The following is a 26,645-nucleotide window of genomic DNA, read 5'->3' on the forward strand; positions in this document are numbered from 1 at the left end:
GGAGAAATCAAGTTAATCAAACAGGAGAGGTGGTCTGGGATTATTCCCAATTCTGTGTTGTCCATTTCCTCTTCCTCAGTATACCCATCCCATCCCATCCCATCCCATCCCATCCCATCCCATCCCATCCCATCCCATCCCATGGATGGATCCCACCCCATCCCATCCCATCCCATCCCACCCCATCCCATCCCATCCCATCCCATCCCATCCCATGGATCCCACCCCATCCCATCCTATCCCATCCCATCCCACCCCATCCCATCCCATGGATCCCATCCCATGGATGGATCCCATCCCACCCCATCCCATCCCATGGATCCCATCCCATGGATGGATCCCATCCCACCCCATCCCATCCCATCCCATCCCATCCCATGGATCCCACCCCATCCCATCCCATCCCATCCCATCCCATCCCATCCCCGCTGTGCTCTCTTCTGCTCTACAAGTTCCAATTTATGCAATGCCCGTGTTTAACCACTCAGGAGGAATTGCAGAACAATTTACTTTATTGCTTTGTAAATCAATTCTCAATTGTGAGGATTCCTCACCAAACAAAAAGGAAAATAAACAGTGTCTGTGTGTGCTGTGAAGACAAAGTGCTCTCAGCTTTTCCCTGCTTTATTGCTGTTGTCTTTTTGGTTTAAAAATACTGTCTAAGCTCAGAAGTACTTGAGTCTTTCCAGTCTGGTAATTTTTACTCCACAGCAGCTCTGTCCACAGCACCAGAGACATTTCTCAAAGGGAAAATCAGATCAGAGACTCGGTGGATGGAGCAAACTTTTTTTTTTTTTGCCATATTTAGGGGATCATAAATTATTTGTTATCTTCCTTGGGGGCTGTTATCATAATTCAAACCCATTATTCCTGAAGCTTTTGAGCACTTGCCCGTCTCACCATCTTGTTATATTAAATTCCAGTGACAAATGATAGACATCTCCCAGAGACAACGGGAGGCAGGATTTCCACTGCCTGGATCAATTCCCTCCCCTCCCACATCAGCAGAAACTCTTTGCTGGCTGATATTAATGTTTAAGCATGTATGAGTTTCATTTCTCTGGGTGAAAACTCACTTGGGGAACCAGACCTCACCCTTGCCTTGGCAAAACCATCTTGAATGAAAACAAGAGAACAGCAGCCTGGTGCTCACAGGGAGACTGAGCAGGGCCAGCAGCTCCTTGCAGGTGCTCCAGGGGTTTGGAGTGGTCAAAAATTTGGCCAATTTGGCCAATTTCCTTCCCCAAAGAGACCAGTGTAAAATAACTCACTGCACAGGTTTGCATTGAACTGCCTCGATTTCATCAGGGCTGAGCAGAAATTAATGAATGAAGAAGATGTGAAGCTTGTCCTGCCAAACAGCTGCCTTAAGGTAAGGAAACACTTTCCTCTATGTTTCTCATGTCAAAAAAATTGTCTGAAATCCCTGAGGAATTGATAATACGGGTACAACCTCCCCATGAGAATTGCCAGGGAACAGATTGCAGAAATTACAACAGAAATGTGCTTTTGGCAGAGCCTTCCCCATGCTCTCTGCCTCGTGCTGTCTGCATGACAATGACAGCATTGCTACTCCAAAAATGTGATGAAAACTCTTCCAAGGATAGGTCCAAACAACCAGAGAGGAACCTGGAGATACTTTTTCTTCATTTAATTAGAAAAGGTGAGCCATGCACTGTGGAGCCAACAGTCAGAAACCGGGACCAGTTCAATCAAAATCAAACAAGCCCAGAAGTCTGGAAGGGCTTATTTTTAAAAAAATGATTATTCTTCATTCTGGGCATGACTTGGCTCTCAGGAGAGTTAACAGTTTTTATCTGGAGCAATGTTTTAAACAAATAAATGTTGAATGTCTGAGGCACTTGGCAGCATCAAAGACCCGTTTTGCATCGCGCCGATGACGCGACCCCGCGATTCCAGGGTTTTGTCTTTCACAGATCACAGGGAAAATCCCCATTTTCAGAAGTTCCCTTCAAATCCTGGAAGAATGAGCTGTAATTTCGATTTCCCTTTGTGCACACACCCCTGGAGCTGGCTGGAGGGTGGAGGAATGCGGGAGGAACACGGGTGAGGTGGCTGGAGGAGCCAGGGAGGGAGCAGCTGCCAGCGGGGCCTCGGGGCTGAGCACTGGGAACAGCTTGTGCTGAGGGGAAGAATGGATTGTCAGAACAACCCCACAAAGAGGGATTCTCCCTTTCTGCTCAGAAACTCGCCTTCTGAACATCTGTGTGAGGAGGATAGCGCTTAAAAGCCTGCAATTAATGATTCATTTGCACATGTTCTCCATGTTCCCTCTTTAATGATGATGGTCATTAGAGAAGTGCAGTCATTATGGTTTGTTATTCACTGTTGATAAATATGGAGCAACCAAAGACATGATGTGCATCCGAAGTGTTTCCCTTTTCACTGGAGGCTTTTCCAGCCGTGAAAGCAAAGAGGGAGTGGCACCAGCTCCTGAGGAAGGGCCCCAGTGGCACAGAAATGAGGGGTTGAGCCATGTTAGCCCAGCACTGGGGCTGCTGGGACAGGCTGGAGCTGCCCAGGTCCTCGTGGTGGACAAAGAATCATGGCTCAACACAGGAGGAGGCTGTTGGTCCAACACCACAGGCACAACCATCCATCCATCCATCCATCCATCCATCCATCCATCCATCCATCCATCCATCCATCCATCCCTGCTGTGGTAGGGTAAGAGGCTGTCCCCTTGAAGCAGCACAGCTCTGGTGACATTTTCCTGGTAAATTCAGCAGAAATCGTGACTCTGAGCTGTAATCAAAATATGGCGGGACCTCCTTCTCCCGGCCAAAGCTTTTCCAAGGCACACCAGACAAGGTGTTGGTTAGCAAAGAAATTTCATATCCCCACACTTTTCTACCCCCTGAGGGGTGGGGAGGAGGGTGGGACCCCAGCCACAACAAGGGGAGATGGCAGTGCCTGGAGCAGCTCCAGTCACCCATCCCTCCATTTAGACATCAAAGGGACAATTCAATCCCGGCTCCCTCGCCTTGGTTTGAGGTCAAGCACTCAATTAGGGAGGATTTGGATGGAGCCAGAGGCTGTTCCTGATGTTCAAAGCACACAGAGACCATCACGAGGATCAACTGGGAAGCAAATGCTCCACTTACTGCCCGGTACAAACGCGCTCAGAGAGGAAGAGACAAAGAGAAGAAGAAGAAGAAGAAGAGGAAGATGAAAAAGACAAAGAGGAAGATGGGAATGATGGCTGAGGATGCCAGCACAGCCTGAGGTCACCCCCACAAAGGTGAGGAAGGCATGAAGGGCCAGCAGTTCTCCCCCAGCATGCTCAGGGCAGATGGACAGACAGCCAGCAGCCCACAGAGCCTGGAGAAGCTGCACAGAGACTCAGAGCTGGGATTACAGGAGCAAAAACCCCAAAGTTCCTTTTCAAAGATACTCAAACACGACATGGAAAAGGTGATACAATGTCTTATAACCAACAAATACCATTTCCCATTAATTTCTCCCCAGGAGCCTGTGCTTTTTCTGTTTGGTTTTTCTTTTAGGCTGCACTGGGGATTTGCAGACAGCAGTGCTAAAACCTAAAAGGGCAAATAAACACAGGGACCATTTGCTTGCTGGCTCTCTGCACCAGTTTGTGGCAGAAATACCAGAACAGATGATCAGAGGGCTTTTTCTTTCCTTTTAAGCAGAGCTCCTGACCTGTGCATTGAGGGGTGAAATGATTCACTCAGTTTTTTTCCAGAGTCTTGGGGGCTCAGCCATGGTTTTCAAAGTATATTTTAGAAGGTGAGTCATCTTCCATGTCTTCCTTGGTTTCTCTGTGTTTCATCATAACAATAATGCCTTTTTAAACTTTTTTCTTAGTTGATTTTCAAAAACTTTACAGGAGTTTTTCTTTCAAAACCCCATCTGCATCCGAAAAATCGTGCAGTAAAGCCATAAAAATTGCAACCTGGAGAAGGAGCTCCTGCCCCTGGGTCAGCCATGGCAGCTGGTGTCACACTGTGAGGTGCTACAGATGCCAAGAGATCAAATGAGAGATCAATCCCATTTCTTCTGAAACCTTGTGGCTGCTGGTGCCCAGCTCCCCGTGGCAGTGGGAGGTGACACCAGAGCCTGCCCAGATGTGGCTCCTGGCCAGGCCCAGAGGGGAAGGGGAATGAAATCCTGGTGCTGCTCAGTGCCCAAAGGCAGAGATGGCACTGCACACAAAGTGCACAAGGGTTTAATTCTGCTCTGACTCACCCCAGCCCTGCCCAGCTGATCCCTGTGCTGATTCAAGGTGAGCTCACAGATCACCTCAAACGAGGGAGGGTGAATTTTCAGGTGTCCATTGTGTGATGTATCCACCTCCACTGTGTCTTAAGCTAAAATATCAACTGCCAGGTTTTCCTTTGTGCATAACCAACCTGGGCTGGGACAGAGGGCACTGAGCACAAACTGACTTCTTAATCATGCCATGGTTTGGGTTGGGAAGGAACTTAAAGATCATCCAGTTCCAAACCCCTGCCATAGGCAGGGGCATTTTCCACTGTCCCATTTTGCCCCAAGCCCTGTCCATCCTGGCCCTGGGCACTCCCAGGGATGGGGCAGCCACAGCTGCTCTGGGCACCTTGTGCCAGGGCCTCCCCACCCCTTCTTGTTGGAGTAAAGAGCAAATTTCAAAGAAAGACAGGGTTTATACACTAATTCTCACTGCTGTGGAGTCTCAGCAAGCCCAATGTCTGTCTTTCAGCACAGCTCAGCACTCAACTTCAAGGGAAAATGAGATGATTTTTGTTAAGTACTTATTCTGTGGCTTTGAGGGAAAATACCCCCTCAGCCCCAGATACAGTGGGAGGCTTTATTGCTTTTATTATGGTATCACTGGCCTCAAATGCTGGTGCTTTGTTCTCATACTTGAAGTGTCAAAGGCGTGTGTGCCCTTTTCCACATCTCTGTCCTCCAGAAATTATGACCTAAATCAGGCAAAGCCAAAGAGCTCCACAGAAGCGTGAGAAATTGGAGTGCAAAGGGGAAGAAAATGCCAGAGACGGTCGAAATGGTACCCAGGCATTTCAGCCCTATTTTATCATCTGGGGCTGCATCAAGTCAATCTCTTTCTCTGGAGATGCTTAGAGCAATTACATTTGTTCTATTTATTCTCCCTCAAAGGCTCGGAGATGAGTCAACAGAAAAATCTTTTAGGATGAAAAATTGAAACTTGAAATAGGCAATATCCCTGGACAATTTGTTCTGCAATCAGAGAAGCATTCTCTTTCCTTACTGCTCTCAATTTCTAATTTAAAAAGGAAAAGTTAAAAAAAAAGAAAAAGAAAAGAAAAACCCAAAATGTAACAGTCACATCTGTAAATACAGTTCTTCTCAGTCTCGCTTGCAAGCTCAAGGAGCTATTTCGAGGCAATACAGAAGTGCTTGTTTTCTAGAGTTCATTTCTGGTGAGAAAATTCCCTCAGCTCTGCTCAGAAAATCCCAGGCGAGAGCAGGAGCTCTCTGAAAGCCTGGAGCCAGCCCAGTCCCGCCCAGCACAGGCACTGGAAGGGAAGGACACTCCCACACACCTCTTTGAAGGATTTCTTCACCTCCACCAGCGGGTGCCAGTGGGCGATGGGCTTGCGGGGGTAAGCCAGCATCTCGTTCCAGTGGTCTCTGCCCAGCCCCTCGGCGTTGACCCCCACGCGGCAAACGCCGATGATCTCGTTGTGGCCCACCCTGAGGAACAGCAGAGAAGGAGCACCATCACCATCCATCCATCCATGGATCCATCCATCCATCCATCCATCCATGGATCCATCCATCCATCCATCCATCCATCCATCCATCCATCCATCCATCATCCATCCATCCATCCATCCATCCATCCATCCATCCATCCATCCATCCATCATCCATCCATCCATCCATCCATCCATCCATCATCCATCCATCCCCCATCCATCCATCCATCATTCATCCATCCCCCATCCATCCCCCATCCATCCATCCCTCCATCCATCATCCATCCATCATCCATCCATCCATCCATCCATCCATCCATCCATCCATCCATCCATCCATCCATCCATCCATCCATTATCCATCCCCCATCTGCCATCCATCATCCATCCATCCATCCATCCATCCATCCATCCATCCATCCATCCATCCCCCATCTATCCATCCATCCATCCATCCATCCATCCATCCATCCATCCATCCATCCATCCATCCATCCCTCCCTCTGGCTGCCCACACCTGGCCAAGCAAAGCCTGCACCCTGCTGTTGGGTGAGCCTGTGGCTCTGGTGTCTGCCCCAGCCCTGCCATCCCCACAGGTAATTACAGCAGCTTTTAAATTATTTCTGCAGGTCAGTCCAGACACAGAGGTGTGAGCAGTGCTCTACAGCAAGAATAACCCCAGCTTCCTTAATATATCATTCATACACCCAGAGCTGCTCAGGCTGACATTATTTGCTTTCTAAAATGGGTTGCAGGACAATAAATAACCAAGGGGAATGTGGCACTTGCTCATGGAAATGCCATAAAGCAAGGACCAGCCTTGCCAAACTCGTTATTTTTCCATAACCATAAATATCAATGTCGCTGTAGCAATATATCACCAGAGACAGGTGGATACCACTGAGCTCTGCCACGAGGAAAACACTGTGGAAACACTGTGGAAAATTGCATTTGAGCTGGAAAATCTGCACCCAATGGGATGCTCTCCCCTCCAGCTCTCCAGAGCCTCCCACCTACCGATCATAATCCATGACAGAGATAAGGAGGCTGACTTGATCCATGTTCTCGGGGGGAATGTCAAAGATTATTGCTTCATTGTAGGTGGGATTAAGTGTGTTTTTCTTTATGGTGGTTTTCTTCTTTTTCAGTCTTCGCCCGTCACAGAGCAAAGACACTTTGACATATGGATCTAGGAAGGAAGAGATAGAAGACCTTTTGTTGATGAAAATGTGTTTTGTTACTTTTGCAATATAGAAACAGCTTTATCAGAGGACGGGCTGTGAGTTCCCATGAGCCAGAGGTGCTCTTTAAATGGACTTTTAGAAAAAAAGTTTATTTGCAGACCAGTAAAATCCTCCATTTCTCATACTGGTGTGGGTGTTGACCTGAACTTCAGGAGCCAGAGAACCAGCACTGCATTATTATTTTTGCAGAAAGGCTGAGCTGGCTTCACCTGAAGTCTCAATTCTCAGACATTTCATATGGCATTAAGCTCCAGCTGAGCAGAAACATTTTTTGCAAAGGTCTCTTTTGTTACTGCTTTTTGTAGAATGAAATTCAAGTAATCTGAAGTTGGTGTCTGGAAAAGAAATTGGATTTTATGATGAAAACCAGAATTTGTGCATGCTAAATTTGCAAGTCAGCTCTTTGAAACTGCAAGTGCAAACAGTCTTTAGGTGGCTGTGATCCTCAGATTTGACTACTGGCCATTGCACAGGGGAATGCACGTTCCAGTGGGATTTATCCAGGTGGGCCATGATCCTTTCCTGATCTTGGGGTGAAAGAGTTGGTTCTGGCTATAAAGGGTTCCAAGGGATCTAAGTGTCCAAGACAAGATGGATCAGAGCTCTGGCCCTACAAACCCTCCAGTGGGATGGGAAAAAAGTGACAAATTTCTATTTGAAAAATTTTGTTTGCATTTGAAACACAGACAAAGCTTTCCCAGGTATTCACCCACCATCTACTGAGGGTACAGTGAGGGAAGAGGAGGAGATGTGGCTGCAGGGGGATCCTCCTCAGCCACCAAACACCCACCTGAGTAACCAGTGATGTCCATAGCTTTGAGATTCCTGCATTTAATGACTGTTAAGGTGAGGCGACCTGCAGTTGGCAAATAACAAAGGGAAAACATGATCTCGCCCAGGTCCACGCTTTCCTTCAATAAAGCAGAGAACAGATTTTATTGGAAATGTGCAGAACCAGCCAGGTGCCTCCTCCTCCTCCACCCCAGCATTTCCTCTGCTCTGCCATTTGTAGCAAAGGGTATTTTACTTGATTCAAGTGCACCCCAACACGACTTGGCTAAAAATGAATACAGATAATGGGAAAAATAGGTTACACCTCCACATCTTAGTTAAGGACAATCTTCCTCTGCCTCAGTGGAGTCTGTGATTCCTGTTGCAACCTCCCAGCTCTGCACAGCTAATGCACAGCACTCCTGCTCCACTGCTCTCACAGAGGAGATGGGATATCTCACACCAAATCAATGCAGTGAGGAAATCAAATTAGTATCAAGTCTTCTTGTTTGAATGTACTGTACATGTTCCTGGTGCCTGGATCCTCCAGGAATGTGACAAACGCAGTGAGGGGACAGAAAGTTGAGCTCCTGACATGCAGTGGTGCCGTGTTCTCCAGCTGTGTGCTGCACAAATCTCCTCAGAAACTTTCTGTGACAGCCACTGCCATCAGTTCATAACATCACAGACCAGTTTGGGTGGGAAGAGACCTTGAATATATTCTAGTTTCAACCCCCTGCCGTGGGCGGGGATGAATTCAGTAAGGAAGGTTTGTGACTGACAGTGCCCAACATTTCTGCATAAAATGAAAATGTCTTTAACATTACACAGTGGTTTTCTCTGAAGGTGAGTGTGAGTTTTTGGGCAGTTACCATCTAGGAGGTAAAACTTTAAGCCAGAAGACAGCCAAGAAGGGTCTGTTGAGCTTTTTGTTTGTGACATGTGCACATTTGGACCACCAAGCCCTTTGAGATGCCCTCGAGGAGCAGGCACAGCGTGGGGCTGTGTGTTTGTGAGTATAAATGGGGAATTAACCAGCAGATGGCACTCAGAAATGTCTGGTTCTTTAGGATTGCACAGAAGCCAACACAATTTACTCTTTTAGTGCCCCATCAAATAACTTTTATCCATGGCTCTTAGCACTTCTTGTACCTGCAGCTTCATCGACTACACCTCCTAAAAGCCCTTTCCATCATTGCCTTGCCCATGGGAAGTCAGGGAAAAATAAACAAACCAAATGTATGATTTAAACTAGAAAGCATCATCATCTGAAGTCAGCAGAAAGATTTCCAAACACCTTCTAAAAATGGATTTAAAAAAAAAAATCTTATTTTTCTACATACAGATCCCACATCTGTAGAGCAAACAACCAGTTTATTTTGGGAAAGTGTGTTTGATTCCTTTCAATGTGATATAATGATCTGCTGAAGAGAAATTGTGGCTGTTAGGAGTAGAGTGATGGAACTAGAAAGACAAGTAAATGCACTTAAAGCTTTGCTAAGTGTTAGGGGAATAGATCTTGTTGATGGATGAGGTTTTTGCCAAATTATTTCCTGCTCATTCTCAGGTAAGGCAAAGATTAAATCTTTATTCCACTTAGATGTGCAGAATACTAATGAATATTATATAAAATTTTGATTGGGTCTGTTCTTTCATGCATTCTTTGTTCTTAGTTGGTGTGGGAGGGACGAGGGCAGGAGACCTTGGACAAGATGTCAGAGGAGAGCAGTCCTGTGTGAGATGGTGAGAGCACCCTCTGGACACTATCTCATCTTCTATTCCTCTCCTTGCACTGAGAGGACCCATTCAGGGTATAAAATGAACATAATTTATTCTTTGACCTCATTGTATCAGGTCAAGAGATTTTTCTTTGCAACCATAAATACAAGAGAGCCAAGCATGTCCTGTGGATACATTATTTTCTTGCAGATTTTAGACACTGGGACATTTCCAAAATTCATATCAGTACCTTTTAGGAAATAATGGAAGCTCTGAATCAATAGACTTGAAACCAAAGATGTTTCCCTGATTCACAAGCTGTACAGTCATTAATTAAGTAGCTGAGTGCTGGCTACTTGAGCAGATCAGTTCTTAAGTGTGTTCCTACCTTCTTACCCACACCATTGATCTCATGCATTATTAGGCACCCAGAGCTTTCTTGGGGTTTTGTGCAAACTGTATTTACCCTTCTCAATTTTGATTAAACAGAAATGTCCTTGGGTGTGCTACAGCTGGCTGAGATGTTCCAGGAGCAGCACATTCCTTAAGAATGGCACAGAGAGGATGAGGGGATGGCGCCAAACGTGGTGCTGGACGTGTCTGGGGCAGCTCTGCCGGGCTCCTGCTCAACACACCTTGGGCATGGTGCTGGCTGGGCACCCCTCACACCTTCTCTGGAGGCTCTTCCCTCAACAACCCTTCTGCTGGTGTATCTCCACCTGCTTTTGTGGGGTTTTCCCCCATTAAATGAGATTATTTAGCCAGGAAAGCATCCACTATTGCTTGCAGAACCAACAGGCAGGTTCCTCCAGGAGGCATGGGCACATCAGGTGCACTCTGCTGCCCTTCCAGCAGCCCCTCTCTGGGTGAAGGATGTGCCTGGTGCCTGCTTGCCTCTCTGCCAGCATTTCTGCTTTCATTACCACCCATCAATCACAACAGCCGTGGCTGTTTGCAGGTTGGAAGCCAAGAGCTGTGAGCACCCTGCTGACTCAAACTGTTGCTTTCCTCATGGCTGATCCTGTGCCTCCTTCCTGCAGCTCTCCCAGGCAAGATGCTCAAAAGGCAGCACAGCAGCAGCTCCCAGAACTGCCCCAGGGTGCCTGGCAGGCACCACCTCCACCCCTGTGTCCTCAGGCTGCCAGGGCCAAAGCTCTCCATGCCCTCCCAGGACAGCTCCAGCCCCTGAGCCCCCTTCCAGGGTGGGTGATGTGCTGTGTGTCCCCTGAGTGCCCTGGGACCCCGTTGGGCACAGCAGCACAGGACAAGGGGCTGTGCACACCTGCTGGGCTTCACAGAGCTGTCAGAAGGTTCTGGAAGCCCTGCAGCAGGAAAAGGAGCACTGGTGGAAGACACCAAGAGGTTCAGCTGGTGGGGATCACGGTGCTGAGGAAAAAAGCACCGGAGTTACAAAGCAAATGTCTTGTGGTACTGCTGACCACAGTAAATATTTGTGTTTGACACTTCCCTCCTCGGCACAGAAAGCAGGGGAGCAAAAGGTACGAGATGAGCTATGAGGGAAGCTGCAGGACAGATTTTTGCAAGTTGTGGCATCCTGCCAGTCACCAGGAAAGATGTGACAGGGCCCACGCTTCCAGCCACAGGGGTGGGGATGTCTCATCTTTCAGTCTCAGGAATAACAATGTGACATGACAATGACAATGGCTGATTTAGTGTCCAGCTGCAGAGCAGTTCAATCGTTCATTCGCCCTGAGGACCAGGCAGATCCTCCTGGGAGGGCAGTGGAGGAGCAGACAGCTATTATGGAGAGGTTAATGTCACTGCTCTGCACTCAGTGATCAATGTGAGCACTTGGCATCTCCTGCCAGCTCCGTGTGACACGGAAAGGGCTGGGACTTTTCCTCTCTGAGGCTTGCTTTCTCTTCCAGAGGGAATTCAACAGAACTATTAAAAGATCCAAATCCAGCTCTGGAAGAATTGCCAGCAGCACGTCCAGCACCTCTCAGCACCAAAGGGCTGGTACTGACCCTGCAGAGCTCTTCCTGACTGTGATCACGTGGTGCCTTAAGTTTTTAGCTTTTATATTCTCAGATGCTGTACTACACTAGTGTAGAACTCTGAACTCCATATAGAGTGTTAGTCAGCTCTCTTCACATTTTTTTCAGGCAAAACAATCCTTCCAGGCCTGAGAACCAAGGTGACCCTCTGCCGTGGGTGACCAAGTATAAAAAGTATAAACAAAAGTGAATGGGGGGCAGAAGCAAACCAGGGGAATATTACTTCATTACCTGAAGCTATAACTGGACAATTAACCCCTGATGTGCAAACAGACCAAGCTTTTATCTGTCTGAGAAACTCATGACTATTGTGCATCTTGGGTGTAGTCTCTTCCAGGCTTTTGACTGCCCCAGGTGTATCTGTTAAAGGCCTTTAATAAACACCCACTTTATCCTCTTAACTCTGCTTAACCTCTGTCCAAGGAAGCCACTCCAAGGCATCCCTTGTGCACACAGCAGAGAGCTGGGCCACGGCTGCAGGTCCCTGGGGCTAACAGGAGGTGAGGAACCCATCAGCTGGGAGCCATGGAGGATTGATTTATCCCTGTGGAGACCCCCACCCTGCCCAGCAGATACTCACCGTCGTGGCGTACTGAATGTCCCTCCAGATGGAAGTCTCCCGCGAGAGGTCCGAGTCCTCGAACAGGTTCTCCAAGATAACTTCTCCAATCATGTCGTGCCTGGAGAACCTGTCAAAGTCAAAGACGCTCAGGTGGAGCTTCCTGCTCGCCAGCTCCTCGTGGGGCACGGGGAAATGGAAGGACTCGTCGAAGGTGGGGTTCAGAGTCTTCCTGTGCACGCGCGTCTGGAACTTGCGCTTGCGGTCGGGCAGGAGGTAGATCTTCACGTAGGGATCCGAGCTGCCGCAGAAGTCTTTGGCTGGCAAGTCAAAAGCCCTGAGAATTCGGACAGTCAGCGTCTCGTTCTCGTAGTCGTACTTGAGAGTGAAGTTGATTTTCCCACAGGTTTTCTCTGCCTCTTTCTTGGGGTCCTCGGTGTCCACGGTCTTTTGTTTGTAGAGCTCGGGCTTGATGCGGCCGATGCTGGTGGGCTGCTCGGCCACGGCCGGCGCCTCCAGCCCGTAGTCCATGCTGGACACGTGCATCTGCCGGGGCAGGTGCCTCTTGAAGGAGATGTGCCTGCAGGAGGGAGACACCAACAGCTCTGTGGGTTTCTAAGGACGCGGCTTTCATGTCCTTTTTCGCCCCTGGACTCAAAGATCAGCGCAGAAAGAGCTCCATAGGTGTTCCTGAGCTCTGCACTGAAACCGGGTGTTTCCAAAAACCTTCAAGGAACCAATCCAGCAAATTTCCTAAATTCCATAGCATTTGCCACCAGCTGTGTTTTCTCACCTGTGGCACGAGTCACAGCCCACAGCTGAACAGATGGGCCCCAACAACTTCTTACCCAGCACCATGTGGAGACTTTCCCCACCTCAGTCCTTACACTTCCAAGATACAGGCACTAAGATCTCCCAGACAAGGAAACCCCTTTTTTTTGCTTTTTTTCTTTTAGTGAGAGAACCATAACCAGTTCAGAAAGTGAGGCTTTCTTCATAGAACCACAGAATGATTTGGGTTCAGAGTGCTTTAAAGCTCATCTCATTGCATCCCCTGCCACAGGGAATGCAACTATCAGTTTGCTTCAAGCCTTGTCCAGCCTGGATTTGCTGGATATTGCTGCTTCCAGACTTTTCCAACAGACTCATCAGACACTGATAGATAATTGTTGACAGGGAGGGAGGCACAGCCTTGTCAGGAAGAGTCTCTTGCCTTGAGCTCTCCTCCAGCACAAGCTGTATGTAAGCAAAGCCTTATCTGAACAAAGCATAAAAGCTTTCTGTGGACTGAGGGCATTATTTCAGATTATCTGGTGTTTACAAGAGCAGTTTATAGAGTTATTTAACCAAACCAAAAACTCTACACCCAGAGCATTAGCCTTCAGTGATACGTGGTGCTTGGAGACCTTGGCAGGCTCTTCAGAGGTATTTTGGACAGGGTTAGGCTGGGCTGTGAATCAGAGGAACCTGCCAAGGAGAGAGTGTGTTTGAAACCTGCCCACGTACAGCTAAGTCCCACTTTGTTTGTCCTAATTCAGGCTGGCTGAGGGTTTTTTCCTCCTCTGTTGGAAAGGTGTAATAAAAGCAGAAGGAGAGTGTGCCTGCAGAGAGGGAATCAGCTGCCCAAAAAGCAGTGTGGATAAATAAAAGAGTGTGGCTCACAAATGCAGGTGGCACCGTGCTGATCTAGCTCAACTCCTTCAAACAGGGGGCTGCCATCAGTGCCTCACTAATCCTGCAAAAGTGCAGCCAATTTTCTGAGCAGTGCCTGATTTCCCTGACACACTCCTGTGCACATCCCAGGCACGGCCAGCGAGGCAAACAGAAGTGCTGGGGCACAGCCAGGACCCTGTGATCCCTCTTTCCTGTCCCTGTTTTACCTCCTTCTGTGTCAAGGAGAGATGCTGCATTTCACAGAATGGTTTGTATTGGAAAAGAGCCTTAAAGCTCACCTCATTCCACCCCCTGCCATGGGCAGGGGCACCTTCCACTATCCCAGGTTGCCCCAACTTGGCTCTGGACACTTCCAGGGATGGGGGCAGCTTCTCTGGAAGGGCCTCACCTCACTCTGAGTAAAGAACCCCTTTCTAACATCTAATTCCAATCTCTCCTCAGTGTCCAGGCTGAGAGGGAGGTTCACACAGCCTTTCCCTGACTTCCTGAGGATGATGTTGATGTCTCTGTCCCCATCTGAGCACAAGCACCGAGCACAGCTGGTTCAGGGCTTGTGCAGCGAGCGATCCATCAATTGTGCTGATCTAATTGTTTCTGCCAGGAGCCACAACAGAGAGAGAGAGCCAAAAGGTCTAATTCTGTCTGACAGGGTACATCATTGATACTTCAGCCTGCCTCTCATGTTGGAACAAAATTAAAGTGGCCAAAGCATGCGGGTGACTTGACACAATGAGGTCAAGTTGCAGTAACAGGGCTCGAATCCCTGATTTTTTAAAAGAGCCACAGTCTTAACACATTCATTGGTTAATGGCCAAGCTTTGGACAGTAATCTGCTGTGTAGGTGCTCTCTTTAGTCCCCCTGATGGTATCTGAACCTCTGGCTCCATCCAACAATCCTCCCAGCTGCTCACAGAGCAGTGTCCCTGCTGAGCCCCACCCAGCAGAATCATGGAATATCCTGAGCTGCAGGGGACCCACAAGGATCATCCAGTCCAGCTCTTATCCCTGCACAGACACCCCAACAATCCCCCCTGAGCATCCCTGGCAGTGCTGTCCAAACACCCCTGGAGCTCTGGCAGCCTCAGGGCTGTGCCCATTCTCTGGAGAGCCTGGGCAGTGCCCAGCACCCTCTGGGGGTAAAACCTTTCCCTGATATCCACCCTAAACACCCCTGACCCATCTCCAGCCATTCCCTGGATCCTGTCACTGTCACAGACATCAGAGCTGCCCCTCAGGAGGAGCTGCAGCTCCCATCTGCAGATCCCATCCCATCTCATGGTCCCATCTCATGGATCCCATTTCATGGATCCCATCCTGTCCCATCTCATGGATCCCATTTCATGGATCCCATCCTATCCCATCACATGGATCCCATCCCATGGATCCCATCTCATGGATCCTATCCCATCCCATCCCATCCTATCCCATCTACAGATCCCATCCCATCTACAGATCCCATCCCATCTCATCCCATCCCATCCCATCCCATCCCATCCCATCCCATCCCATCCCATCCCAGCCCATCTGCAGATCCCATCCCATCCCATCTCATCCCATCCCATGGATCCCATCCCATCCCATGGATCCCATCCCATGGATCCCATCCCATCCCATCCCATCCCATCCCATCCCATCCCATCCCATGGATCCCATCCTGTCCCATCCCACGGATCCCATCCCATCCCATGGATCCCATCCCATCCCACGGATCCCATCCCATCCCATGGATCCCATGGATCCTATCTCATCTCATCTCATCTCATCTCATCTCATCTCATCTCATCTCATCTCATCTCATCTCATCTCATCCCATGGATCTCATGGATCCCATGGATCCGATCCCATCCCATCCCATCCCATGGATCCCATCCCATCCCATGGATCCCATCCCATCCCATGGATCCCATGGATCCCACCCCATCCCATGGATCCCACCCCACCCCTCACCTGGTGGAAGAGGCTGGCTCTGTGGTTTGCCTCTGGATCCGCGTGCGCCTCATGATGTGATCCTTCATGGACATCTGGACCTCTGCAGGGATGTCTGGAGAGGTGTGGCTGATCTTCACAGCTGCCTCCAGGAAGCTGATGGCCCCCGTGTCCTTGAGCTTGTCTGCCATGCTGTCCTTGTGGCCTGCCTCGCTCCGCAGCACAGCCAGGTGGGAGGAAAGGGCCTTGTTCCTCCAGGGAACCCAGCACAGCTTCCAAAAGAGAAACACAAACACTGCCACCAGGGCCAGGCCACACACAATGACTATCACTGCAAGGAGGCTGACGGAGAGCTCTGAGGGAGACAAGGACAGCGACAGGAGGGATGGGAAAGAAGAGAAGAAGAGACAGATGGTGAGAAGATCGTAAGTAAAAGGAAGAAATGGTCCAAGCTGACTTAAATCACAACTAATGGAGAGCTCTTAGCTCAGAGCCAAGCCCAAGTGAGTACCCCCTGACAGGCTCAGGACACACCTGGGGAGAAAATGGGTGTCTCCATATGGGCAGAACTGTGAAGTTTTACACCCTGATGTTTAAACTGGCTATAAAATACCATCCTTGGTTTGTTCTGCAGCATCAGCAAACTGCTGAGTCTGAAATCAAGATCTGTACAATTCCATGATAGAAACAAGCTTGGTGCTGTGTGCCTTTTTGCTTCGTGTCACAGCTGCTCAGCCACAGGAACGAAAAAATCCATCTACCAGAATCCTGGAAGTGGATTGTTATTGTACTATCAGCACCCACATCTTGTCCAGATGTGCCCATAGGGAATACAAAATAAATACCAACGCCGAGGAAAAAATAATCACAAGCTGCTGATGCAGAGAAACCAAACATAGCAGGAGTTTGTACAAAAAGTGCTACACAGCCTCCCTCATTCTGAGCAGCACAGGAGCTGTGTGTGCTCTGCTGCTCTGAGGCACTTTTACCTCATGTGTGCTGAATTTCAGTCTTTTTCTGGAAAGAGCTTCCATACGTGTGGCTGACGAATCAGGAAAAATGGAAAATGAAGATATATATATATATATATATATGTGTGTGTGTATATAAATATATATATATATATATATACACACATCATCTAGGCTGTGAAATGATTCACAGATCTGTACAAAGAGAAAACATTGGCTATTTTTGCTTCCTTTCCTACAGTGTATTAATTCCCAGTTCCTCATCCAGACCAAAACTTTGAGAGCTCAGGATTCCAAGGAATACCAGTCCCTGATGGTGGAGGCAGGATTTGTTCTGGAGGCCAGTCTGCAGCATCAGGACTGTGGAGAATTCCATCATGAATTGCTCTGAGCTCATGGACAATTCCTTGATGGCTGTGTTATTTGCAGTGCCCAGTAAAGCCACATTCCCTTAACTTACACAAGAGCTAGTCAGGACAGAAAGACAAAAGAATCACCAAAACCTGCAAAAGTTTATATGGAACAAGCAGTACCTCTTACCCATCCTATTTATGTCTATTCCTGGACCATAAATGCTTTGTGTGAGTTTGAATTCCCCACCTGAGCCCCAAGGAATGGGGTGGATGCCCTGAGCATTTCTGAACTCCTCTCTGGGCTGCATTACAGCTGCTCTAAGTGTGAATCCTGATGTGCTTTACCTTAAACAGGAGCCATAAAACACCTCCTGTTCCCTTTGATCATGCAGTTTGGTTTGTAAAGCTGTAATAAGACATTTGATCATAGAATCACAGGATGGTTTGGGTTTGGGAAGGAACCTTGTGCATCATCTCATTCCACCCCCTGCCATGGCCAGTGACACCTTCCACCAGACCAGGTTGCCCAGACCCCCATTAACCTTGCCTTGATGTTAAGGCTGAGAAAAAACTGTGAAATATAAGGGAAGACCAGGTTTTAATCTTGAATAAATAGCTGAATGCAAAAATTATGGGAAAAAAACCCCACAATCACAACAAAACAACAAACCCCCACCCACCACTGGTGAACCATGACAGCAAAGTGCTCAGGAGCACATTTGTACCATCAAATTTTGCTCAGGTGTCTCATGGAGTGCAGCAGCCACTGCAAATTTGGGATAAGTGAAATCTCCAGGCAGCACCAGGCACAAAATGTGACATCCACACCCGAAGAAGCCAGCCCTGCACAGTGCCTGGGAGCCATCTGTTGTTTCTGATATCCTGGAGGATTTTGTTTTTCCACAAAATTACTGAGCCTGGCAAATCCAGCAGGAGCTCCAGGCAAAACTCCCTGGCTGCCCGTGGGTTTTTGACTGGAAGGGAAGGGCTGGAAGGGATGGGATGGGAAGGATAAACATCACCCAGAGGTTTTTGCAACTTCTCTTTCCCTTTCCAGCCTCCTGTGCAGGTCATTTATTTTCTGTTGTAGCTCTGAGGTGGAAACACAGAACGCTGCTGGGGGGAATAAACAGGTCCCATCTTAGTCAATAATAAATAAGGTTGTACCAGCAGCAGAGCTTCCTCAGAGATTTACCTAAATGTATTCTCACCAAAGCTGAGAGCACAGAGGTTCCACTTCACTATCCTTTGAGTTAAATCTTGGAATTGTGCCCAGGAAACTCAGTGTCAAACATTCATAAGAAAACTCAAGAACCTGGACTTTTTGCAAATACCTCTGTGTTGGTGCAAAGGAAATCATTGCAATGCAGAATCTCTCACTGCTGGGAATTGCTGCGTGACAGGGAAGATTTTTTAAAGATATTTCCACCCATTCCAAGGAGTTTTATAGGCTGCATGTCTCTGCCAGCACACCAGGCTCATTAATGGGAACCATCAGAAATAATCAATTATCCTTTCAGAAAACCTGTTGCCAGCTTGAGAAAGATCCTGGTTCCTGTCACTCCTTGCAGGGCTGGCATTCATAATGTATCTGACAGGATTCACAGATACTTTTATGCATGACCTCCTACTCCTTCCTCTGACAGCTGACACGGAGCACGAGTGGAAGGGATCAGAATTTTACAGACAGTTTTTAAGCATCTGCCTGCTTAGAATATTGGGTTGTTTGAAGATGACACTGAATTCTTCAAGACGTTTTTGTGACTTATTAAACTTAAATATCAATTGGACAGAGTTGACCTTCATTGATTTAATGAGCTTTCTCTTATGAATTTGAAAATACCTGTTACTTTCTAAAAAATACCTGGTATTGAAAATGCTACGCTTTAAATGTCCTTTAACTTACAAGAAACTGTAAAAACAAGTTAATTCCTCACCTAACAGAAAATGCCCTGGGGCCAGAGGCTGCTTTGGTTTTCCTGGCATGAGTGGAGGTAAGGCCAGTTCCCCCAAAAGGACACCTGAGCCCAGGGGAAGAATGAGCTCCTTGGTTGATATTATCCCCCCTTTTTCAAGGTTTGGATCCAAGGGGTGAGGAAAAGAGGGAAAGGAGGGAAAAGAGGGAAAAGAGGGAAAAGAGGGAAAAGAGGGAAAAGAGGGAAAAGAGGGAAAAGAGAGCTGTGCCTGCATCCAGCAGGGAGGAAGGGCTCTGTCTAATGCAGGAACAGCTCAGATCCCAACTGCTCACAAGGGAGACTCACATCATCATTCTGAGCAATGTCCCACCCGGGGAAAAACATGACAAGAAATATGGTTTTGTTCTGTTTGCCTCTTAAAAATTCACAGTTATTTGCCAGTTTGTTATCAGGTAAGTGCTGTGGTACAAGTGCAGAGCAGCTCCAGCCGTTCCTCAGCCCAGTCCTGTGGAACTCAGTGCTGCTCCCTCATCCTCACCCAGTTCCCATGGGAGACATGGGAGAAACTGGAAAATTGGTCTTATTACAGCTTGTAATTGAAAAGATAAAGCTTAAAAGAAGGAGGTTGCAAACACAAATTGACATGGTTGTTTTCCAGCCTGGCTCCCTCTGGGAGCAAGCGCTGCTTCCCCGAGGAACCTTCGGCTGGAAAATGCTTTTGGCTGCAGGGCAGCAGTGACAGAGCTCCCTCCTGAGCAACGAGGAGCAGGGAAGGGATGGACATGGACACTGACAGGATCCACCCCTGGAAGTGCTCAAAGCCAGGCCAAGATTTTGAGAAAGCTGGTCTAGTGGGAGGTGTCCCTACCCGTGGCAGGGATTTGGGACCAGATGATCTTTAAGGTTCATTCCAACCCCTCAATGTTCCATGATTCTGTGATTCTGTGGTCTATCTGCTTGAGCTGATATGTTCAGGATAAGCCATCGAGCCTGTATATTTATTATATACCTATTTCATCCCCCACTAGTTATCAAAACACCATAGAAAAGTCCTGAAGCTGACAGCAATGAGGACACCAAGAGTACAAACAAAACTGGATTCCCTCAAAGTCACCCAAAACTGATCCCATTTCTCCTTGGACTTGGCTTCTTGGTTTGTGTTTTTACTGGTTTTGTAACACCCAAACCCCTTGCTACTGAACCACACCAAAAAGCTCAAACCTGCAACATTTCCAAGGTCACTACTTCCTATTGCCTTTAAATCAGAGACAAATGGCCCAGGGCAGGACAAAGAATCAATGGTTTATAGTTTAAAACTGTGAAGCTAAAAGAAAACTGAGGAAGGGGCAAACACTCCTTGGTGAGTCCTGCCCTTCCCACCATGGTATCATAGAGCAGCTCCTCAGCACAACTCCCTTTTTGTTTCATCCTGGAAGGGAGCTAATGAAGAGATATGGTCCAACTGCCTTTCAGCTTGATGTCCCTGCTGACTTCCTAATGCCTAAACTGAGTTACCAAAGGGGATAATTAGCAAAAGTCCAACCCAAAAGCGATTAATAATATGACAAAGTCATGATTAGAGCAGTCTATTAACTGCAAGACAATAGTGGTCTAATTGTGGCAACATTGACTTTTACTGCTGTGAAGTAGCTTGTGCTGTCATTAAAGAGATTCATGGATAACTCTGAGTTTAATGTGCAGAGTTATATTTAATATCCCAAGATGTAATTTAGCTTTCCTTCCACCCACTCCCCACAGAGAAAACACAACATGTTTGATGGCTCTCTGAGCACTCCAGCAGCCATTACTCATTCCAGATACCTGTTGCATTTAAACAAAGTTGGAATGGCACGAGTGGAAGTTGGAGAGGCTGGAAATTCTCAGTGAGGTCAGTGTGGGAGCAGGGTGATGCCACCAGCCCCCAGGACCTGGCTGTCCCCTTCCTCTCTTGTCACCTGTGAGGGCACAGACATTTCCTCAGGCCCTGGAGCCCCTTGCCAAGGCAATGGTGACACTGACTGACCTTCTGCCACCTTCTGCCAGACACAACCACCAGCCTGACCCTGCCAAGAGCCCAGGGACATCTTCCTTGTCAGAGGTTCTTCCTCCTAAACCCTCTGTTGGTTCATGGAAAATTTGGGGGTCAGGGAGGTCTTGGGATCCCTTCAGCTGTAAAAGCAGCTCCTGGCAGTTCTGAGCTGCAGCCTGGGGCATGGAACATCCTCCCACAGCCAATGCCCCTGGAAGGGCAGCTCCAGGAGGTGGCAGAGCCCAGAGCAGGGTGATGGTGATCACCTCACTCAGGCTGGCTGGGTGACTGCCTCCCCAGTGCCACACAGCAAGCATCACTCACACCAGCCCAGCAGATACTTGCAGGCTTCTCTGTCCATTTTCTGCAAGGTTTTTCTCTTGCAGGAGTGTTTGTGAGGATATATTGTTCTGTTTCTGCAGGGCTTTGCAGGGAGCACGCACTCAAGTGATGGATTGGTACAAGAGGTGCTGCTGGAGGAGAGCAGCAGCTCTGGGGCTACAACAGACCACGTGAGGCTCCCACCAACTGCTGATCTCATTTTCTCTCGGTTGAGGAGCATCAGAAATGTAAGCCTGATTAGCTGAGGGCTGGAAATTGGGCATGGGGGGCTGTGGAGGGTCTCAGAGGTGAGGGCAGGGGGGAGCACAGGGCAGCAGCTGCAGAGGAGGAGGAAGGGTTCCATTAAACCCCCAGGCACAGAGATGTTTATTTAGCAAAGCTGCTCAGCTTTGGAGGAAGGAACGTGGACTGGATGGAGCAGAAATCAAATATTAGAACCCCACAGCAGCACTACAGAGACAAGAGGGAATGTCCCCTTTGGGGACACAGCACAGAGGGGCAGCAGGGAGGGCAGCAGCAAGCAGAGCCCTTTGCAACAGGGATTCTGGAAAGGAAGCTGGCTGGCTGATAAATCCTGGGATGCTGCACTGGGAGAGAGGTGAGCTGCAGTGCAGCAGTCCTCAGCCAGCTCCTCATCCCCCTCAGAGCCTGCCATGGCCTCGGGAATGGCAGCAGAGCAAATGGCACAGATCAGACTGTCCCTGTCACCCCCACAGCCCCAGCTCCTGCAGCAGCAGGCTCTGTGTCCCCAGAGCTCACAGGGGCAGCACAGGGCAGGGCAGTGACAGGGAAGCACTGCAAGCCCACTCTCTGACTGTCCCTCTTTGCTGGGGTTGTGTCCAGTGTGCCTGTCCCCTACTGATGGCTTTGTTGTCATCATTTCAGGCCCCCTTGCTGCCATTTGGCTGCCATTTGAAACTTCATCAAGTTCTTGATTTGCTGGTGGTGTTCTCCAGGCAGGCAGGCAGGAGCTACAGGAATATGCCCTGAAATATTCCTGAGCTAGACGAGTCATTAGGAGCTGTCACTTCAAAGTCTGGCTGCCGTCAATTGGCTCTTCACAGGCAGCCTGGCAGCAGGAGCTGCTGCTCCAACAGCAGAGCTGGGTCCTGGAGAGGGGGAAATATTCCATCAGCTTCTCAGCAGATGTTAAAGGGCCAGGTCAGGACACAATTCTGCATGGGGCAGAGCTCCTGCTGCCCCTCAGATGTTCTCTCATGCTGTGAGAGGTGGGAAGGGCTGCAGAGCCCCCCTGCAGCAGCACACCCCAGCCCCAGGGTGACAAACACGGCTTTTTAGGCCCTCACAGCTTTGTGTGCAGGAGTGATGGCAGCAGCAGGAGCAGGTGTCAGCTGTGGACGCCCTGAGAGCAGCCAGAGCTGCTGCAGCCCACCCAGGGCAGGCAGAGCCCGGCTCCCTCCGGGCACGGGGCCAGCCAGGGCAGCGCTGCACCCCAGGGTCTGGGGGACAGGGAAGGGAAATCACAGCACTGCTTGGCACCATGACCCATCCAGAACAAAGCACAGAATCACAGAATTATAGAATATCCTGAGCTGGAAGGGAAACACAAGGATATCCAGTCCAGATCCTGGGCCTGTACAGACAGCCCCAAATCCCACCCTGGGCATCCCTGGCAGCGCTGTCCAAACTCTCCTGCAGCCCTGCAGCTGTGCCCATTCCCTGGGGAGCCTGGGCAGTGCCCAGCACCCTCTGGGGAAGAACCTTTCCCTGATTTCCAACCTAAACCTGCCCTGGCACAGCTCCAGCCCTCCCCTCAGGTCCTGTCCCTGCTCACAAACCAGGTTGTTTTATTTTCTTGGTAGTGAAAGTAATAAATCACTGATTGTTCCTCTCATTTGGCCAGGGCTGCACAATGGTATGAAGCATCCAGGGAGCCCCTGACAGACCCCCCCCTCCCAGCACACTCCCAGCACCACAGGCCAGGTTTCTCCAGGTGAAGGCAGCCAGTCCCAGCTGCTCTGGACATGGCCAAGCCTTGTTTTGTTATTCCATACCAACCACAAGTAATTCCACAGAAGACAGCACAGGGAATGGGATTGAAAACAAGTTCTCACAGTTTGCTGAGCACTTTCACATTCAGCTCATCACACAGAGCTCAGTGGCAAAAGCCCCTCTCAAAGCAGAGGGCTGGGAATGCTCAGGAGGGGGATGATCTGAGAGGAGACATTCAGAGAATTGTGGAATCATGGAATGGTTTGGGTTGGAAGGGACTTTAAACTCATCTCCTTCCACCTCCTGCCGTGGGCAGGAACACCTTCCACCTTCCAGGTTGCTCCACGCCCCATCCAGCCAGAGTCTCCCTGGAAGCTAAAATGAGATTTTTCCTGTTGCTGTGCTTCCCCAGTCCTTGGACACTGAGTCCTGCACTATCAGCTCCCACCAGCTTCCTCCTGCCAGCACAGGCTCCCCAGGAACCCTGACAGAGCCTCCTCATCTCCTGCACACACTCAGCCACGAAATGGATCCTGGGAAGGTCAGGACAGGAATGCTCCAAGTGGCTGTGCCAAAGTTTCAGTTAGACAGCAAAAAACTTCTTAAAAATTAATTTGCTGCTACCACAGGGTTCCTGCCATGCAAGAGCTTATCAGAATGCAAACTATAAGCTTCAAAGGGGAGGATGAATCAGAAGCTATTTTGAGAGTAATTATATAAGACTATAAAACTCAAACCATCTCATTATTGCACGTTGAGGATGGAGACAACCCTTCATATGGAGACCTCTCAGGGATCCAGTGTTTCCAGTGGCTGATCCATGGCCAGGAGCAAACAGCAGCCTCATCCCTCCCAGGCAGGCAGAACCTGCTTCACTGAGCAAGGCCAGGGCTTTCCTCACCACTGGCTGTGTTTCTTGTGGGGATGTGGTTCTGCAGCTGGGAAATGAGCTGGAACAGGAGACAACTTCATCCAAAGTGTTTTCCTTTAACTGCTGCATAATTTAGAATATCCTGAGTTGGAAGGGACCCACAAGGATCATCCAGTCCAACCCCTGCCCTGCAGGGACACCCCAAAATCCCACCCTGGGCATCCCTGGCAGTGCTGCCCAAACTCTCCTGGAGCTCTGGCAGCCTCGGGGCTGTGCCCATTCCCTGGGGAGCCTGGGCAGTGCCAGCACCCTCTGGGGGAAGAATCTTTCCCAAAATCCAGCCTAAACTCCCTGGCACAGCTCCAGCCCTTCCCTTGGGTGCTGTCAGTGGTCACAGAGAGCAGAGATTTCTCTGAGAATTTTCTGTCCTGGATAGCAGCTCTCAGCTCGTTAGTGCAAATACTTGCAAATTCCCCAATTTTATAAACTCCAAGTTATAATGAAGGAGAAAATGCTTAAAAATGCTGCATATGGAATAAAGTTCTATTCCAACATCCTCAGCCACAGCCTCGAGGCTTTCCCATGTCATGCTGGAGCCTGGGGCACCTCAGGCAGGGAGAGGATGAGCTCCTGGGACACCCCTGAGCTGTCACCTGCACTGTGCCCTGCCTGCAAGCAGCAAAGAGAATTGTTTTTATCCTTGTCTACATATTCAGGGCTGCAGCTGAAGCTCCTGCTGTGTGCTATAGATACATATTATAATATTGGCTTTTTGCAAATATTAAAATGGATTTTATATGTGTGATGTTAAAGTAACTTTGTTATAAAGATATAGTTTTTATTTCTGTTGTTAATTAAGCTTAGTGAAATAGCTGATATCAGTGTGCTTGTGTTAAAATGCCTGCTTGGATGGGATAAATCCAATGAACACAGGATGAGGACACCTGTACAGATCTACCAACTATCAGCACTCACTGTCTGAAGACCAAGGCCCAAAAAAACTGGAGGTGATAAGAATGGACTAAAACCACAACCAAAAAATACACATGCTCTGAAAAGGGAGAACCCAAGAAGAGATATGCTAAACAATTCTTGGAGCATGTAAATCAGTTTGGGGAAAAGTTACTCTGCATAAGATCTATGAATATGCAACAGGCTGATGTGAGGGAGAAGGTATTTAAGGGGTGTCCCCAAAAATAACAGGGTGCTCTTGGCTGAGTGCCAACCCTAATAACCTTTGCTCCATGCTCCTCATCTCCTATTGTACTTTATTAAACTTTTTACATTTTCACAGGAGAGTGAAGGTGTTTTTCATGTGTGTCTTGGCCCGGAGGAGGCAGCACAGAGATGTGGGTGATGGCAGTGCTGTCCCCATCCCCTCTGCACCCTGTGCCTGGGTGGGGACTGTCACACCTCATGAGCTGATTAAAGGAGGGCATTAAACAGAGAAAAAACACTGCCACACCCTTTGTCACCTGGTGCTCTTCAGTTCATGGTTTGGGAACAGACAGCAAATGCTGGAGTGGGAGCTGCTCCAAACCCCAGGGGAGTTTAAAAACCAGAGGGAAATCTGAACAGAATAATTCAGAGGGACACATCAAAGCTAATTTTCACATGCAGAGTCAACTGTGAGGCACTTCATGTCCCTATGTGAATATGTAACAAAAAAAAAAAAAGAAAGATAAATCAACACTTACAAATCACAGAATCACTAAGCTTGGAAAATGCCTCTAAGATCATCGAGTCCAACCAAACAGAAGTGCAGAATGAACCAAAGAAAGGGATGTGAGGTAAGATGAGAGTCTGGTGGCCTGGAGTTCGTGCTTTTCCCATTGAAACAGAAAGGAGAAGGAGTTAATTGACCAAAAAGAAGGCAAAAATCTGAATAGCTGACAAGCACTGCGTGGCTCTCTGGGCAGGAGGAGCCTCCAGCATGGCAGAGGCTTTGAAACCCCACAGAAGCTGCATCTCTGCAGGGCTGCAACTCCAAACCTGAGTATCCAACACCCCAGGTTTCCTCCTGGACCCTGGCTCTGCTCATGGACAGCCCTCAGCCCATCCTCAGCTTCATCTCCCCAGATGGACCTGGAGACAAAACTCCCCTCTCCCACCACCACTCACAAACCCCACTGGTGACTGTGGGCTTCACACAGTGCTGAGAGACATCAGGGACAAGAACTGACCCCCAGTGAAGTGGCTGGGCTGGAGGAGACCCATCACAGGCTCCTGAAGACAAAAAATGTTGGTTTTCAGCCATTATTGACCGATCTGGGCTTTCCCTCCAGGCTGCAGATTTGTCACTGAAACTTCTGCTGGCGTGTGCAACCCAAAGGGGAACTTTCTGCTGTCAGAAACACAGCATTTCTGTTATCAAAAGTGACAAAAAAAGAGGAAAAAAAAACTTTTCCAAGCCGAAGGAAACATTCCCTGGTGATTTATGTCACTTTGTGACTTAATCAGCTGCTCTCTAGAGCATTATAAATGTGATAGGAAGAGTTGTCATTGCTTTCTGCCTAACTGATGACAAGCTAATGAACTATTATAAGCCACAGTGAATGCAATTATGGCACAAGGCTGTGTGCTAATCCCATGACATTTTA

General features: G+C 48.6%; 1 protein-coding gene across 1 annotated transcript in view; it reads right to left on the reverse strand.

Annotated features, from left to right (window-relative positions):
- The window catches only part of SYT6 (synaptotagmin 6), a gene marked incomplete at both ends in the record, with an annotated part of 34,688 nt that overhangs the window by 83 nt on the left and 7,960 nt on the right, over positions 1–26,645 (reverse strand). The window contains 5 exons of the mRNA XM_084220770.1: positions 5,544–5,694; positions 6,717–6,888; positions 7,734–7,854; positions 12,032–12,590; positions 15,632–15,965. Of these exons, the coding sequence (XP_084076896.1) occupies positions 5,544–5,694; positions 6,717–6,888; positions 7,734–7,854; positions 12,032–12,590; positions 15,632–15,965 (1,337 nt within the window). The remainder of the gene's footprint in view (positions 1–5,543; positions 5,695–6,716; positions 6,889–7,733; positions 7,855–12,031; positions 12,591–15,631; positions 15,966–26,645) is intronic.

This window comes from Fringilla coelebs, assembly GCF_963513975.1.
Source record: "Fringilla coelebs genome assembly, chromosome: 23".
In the NCBI taxonomy this organism is placed as follows: domain Eukaryota; kingdom Metazoa; phylum Chordata; class Aves; order Passeriformes; family Fringillidae; genus Fringilla; species Fringilla coelebs.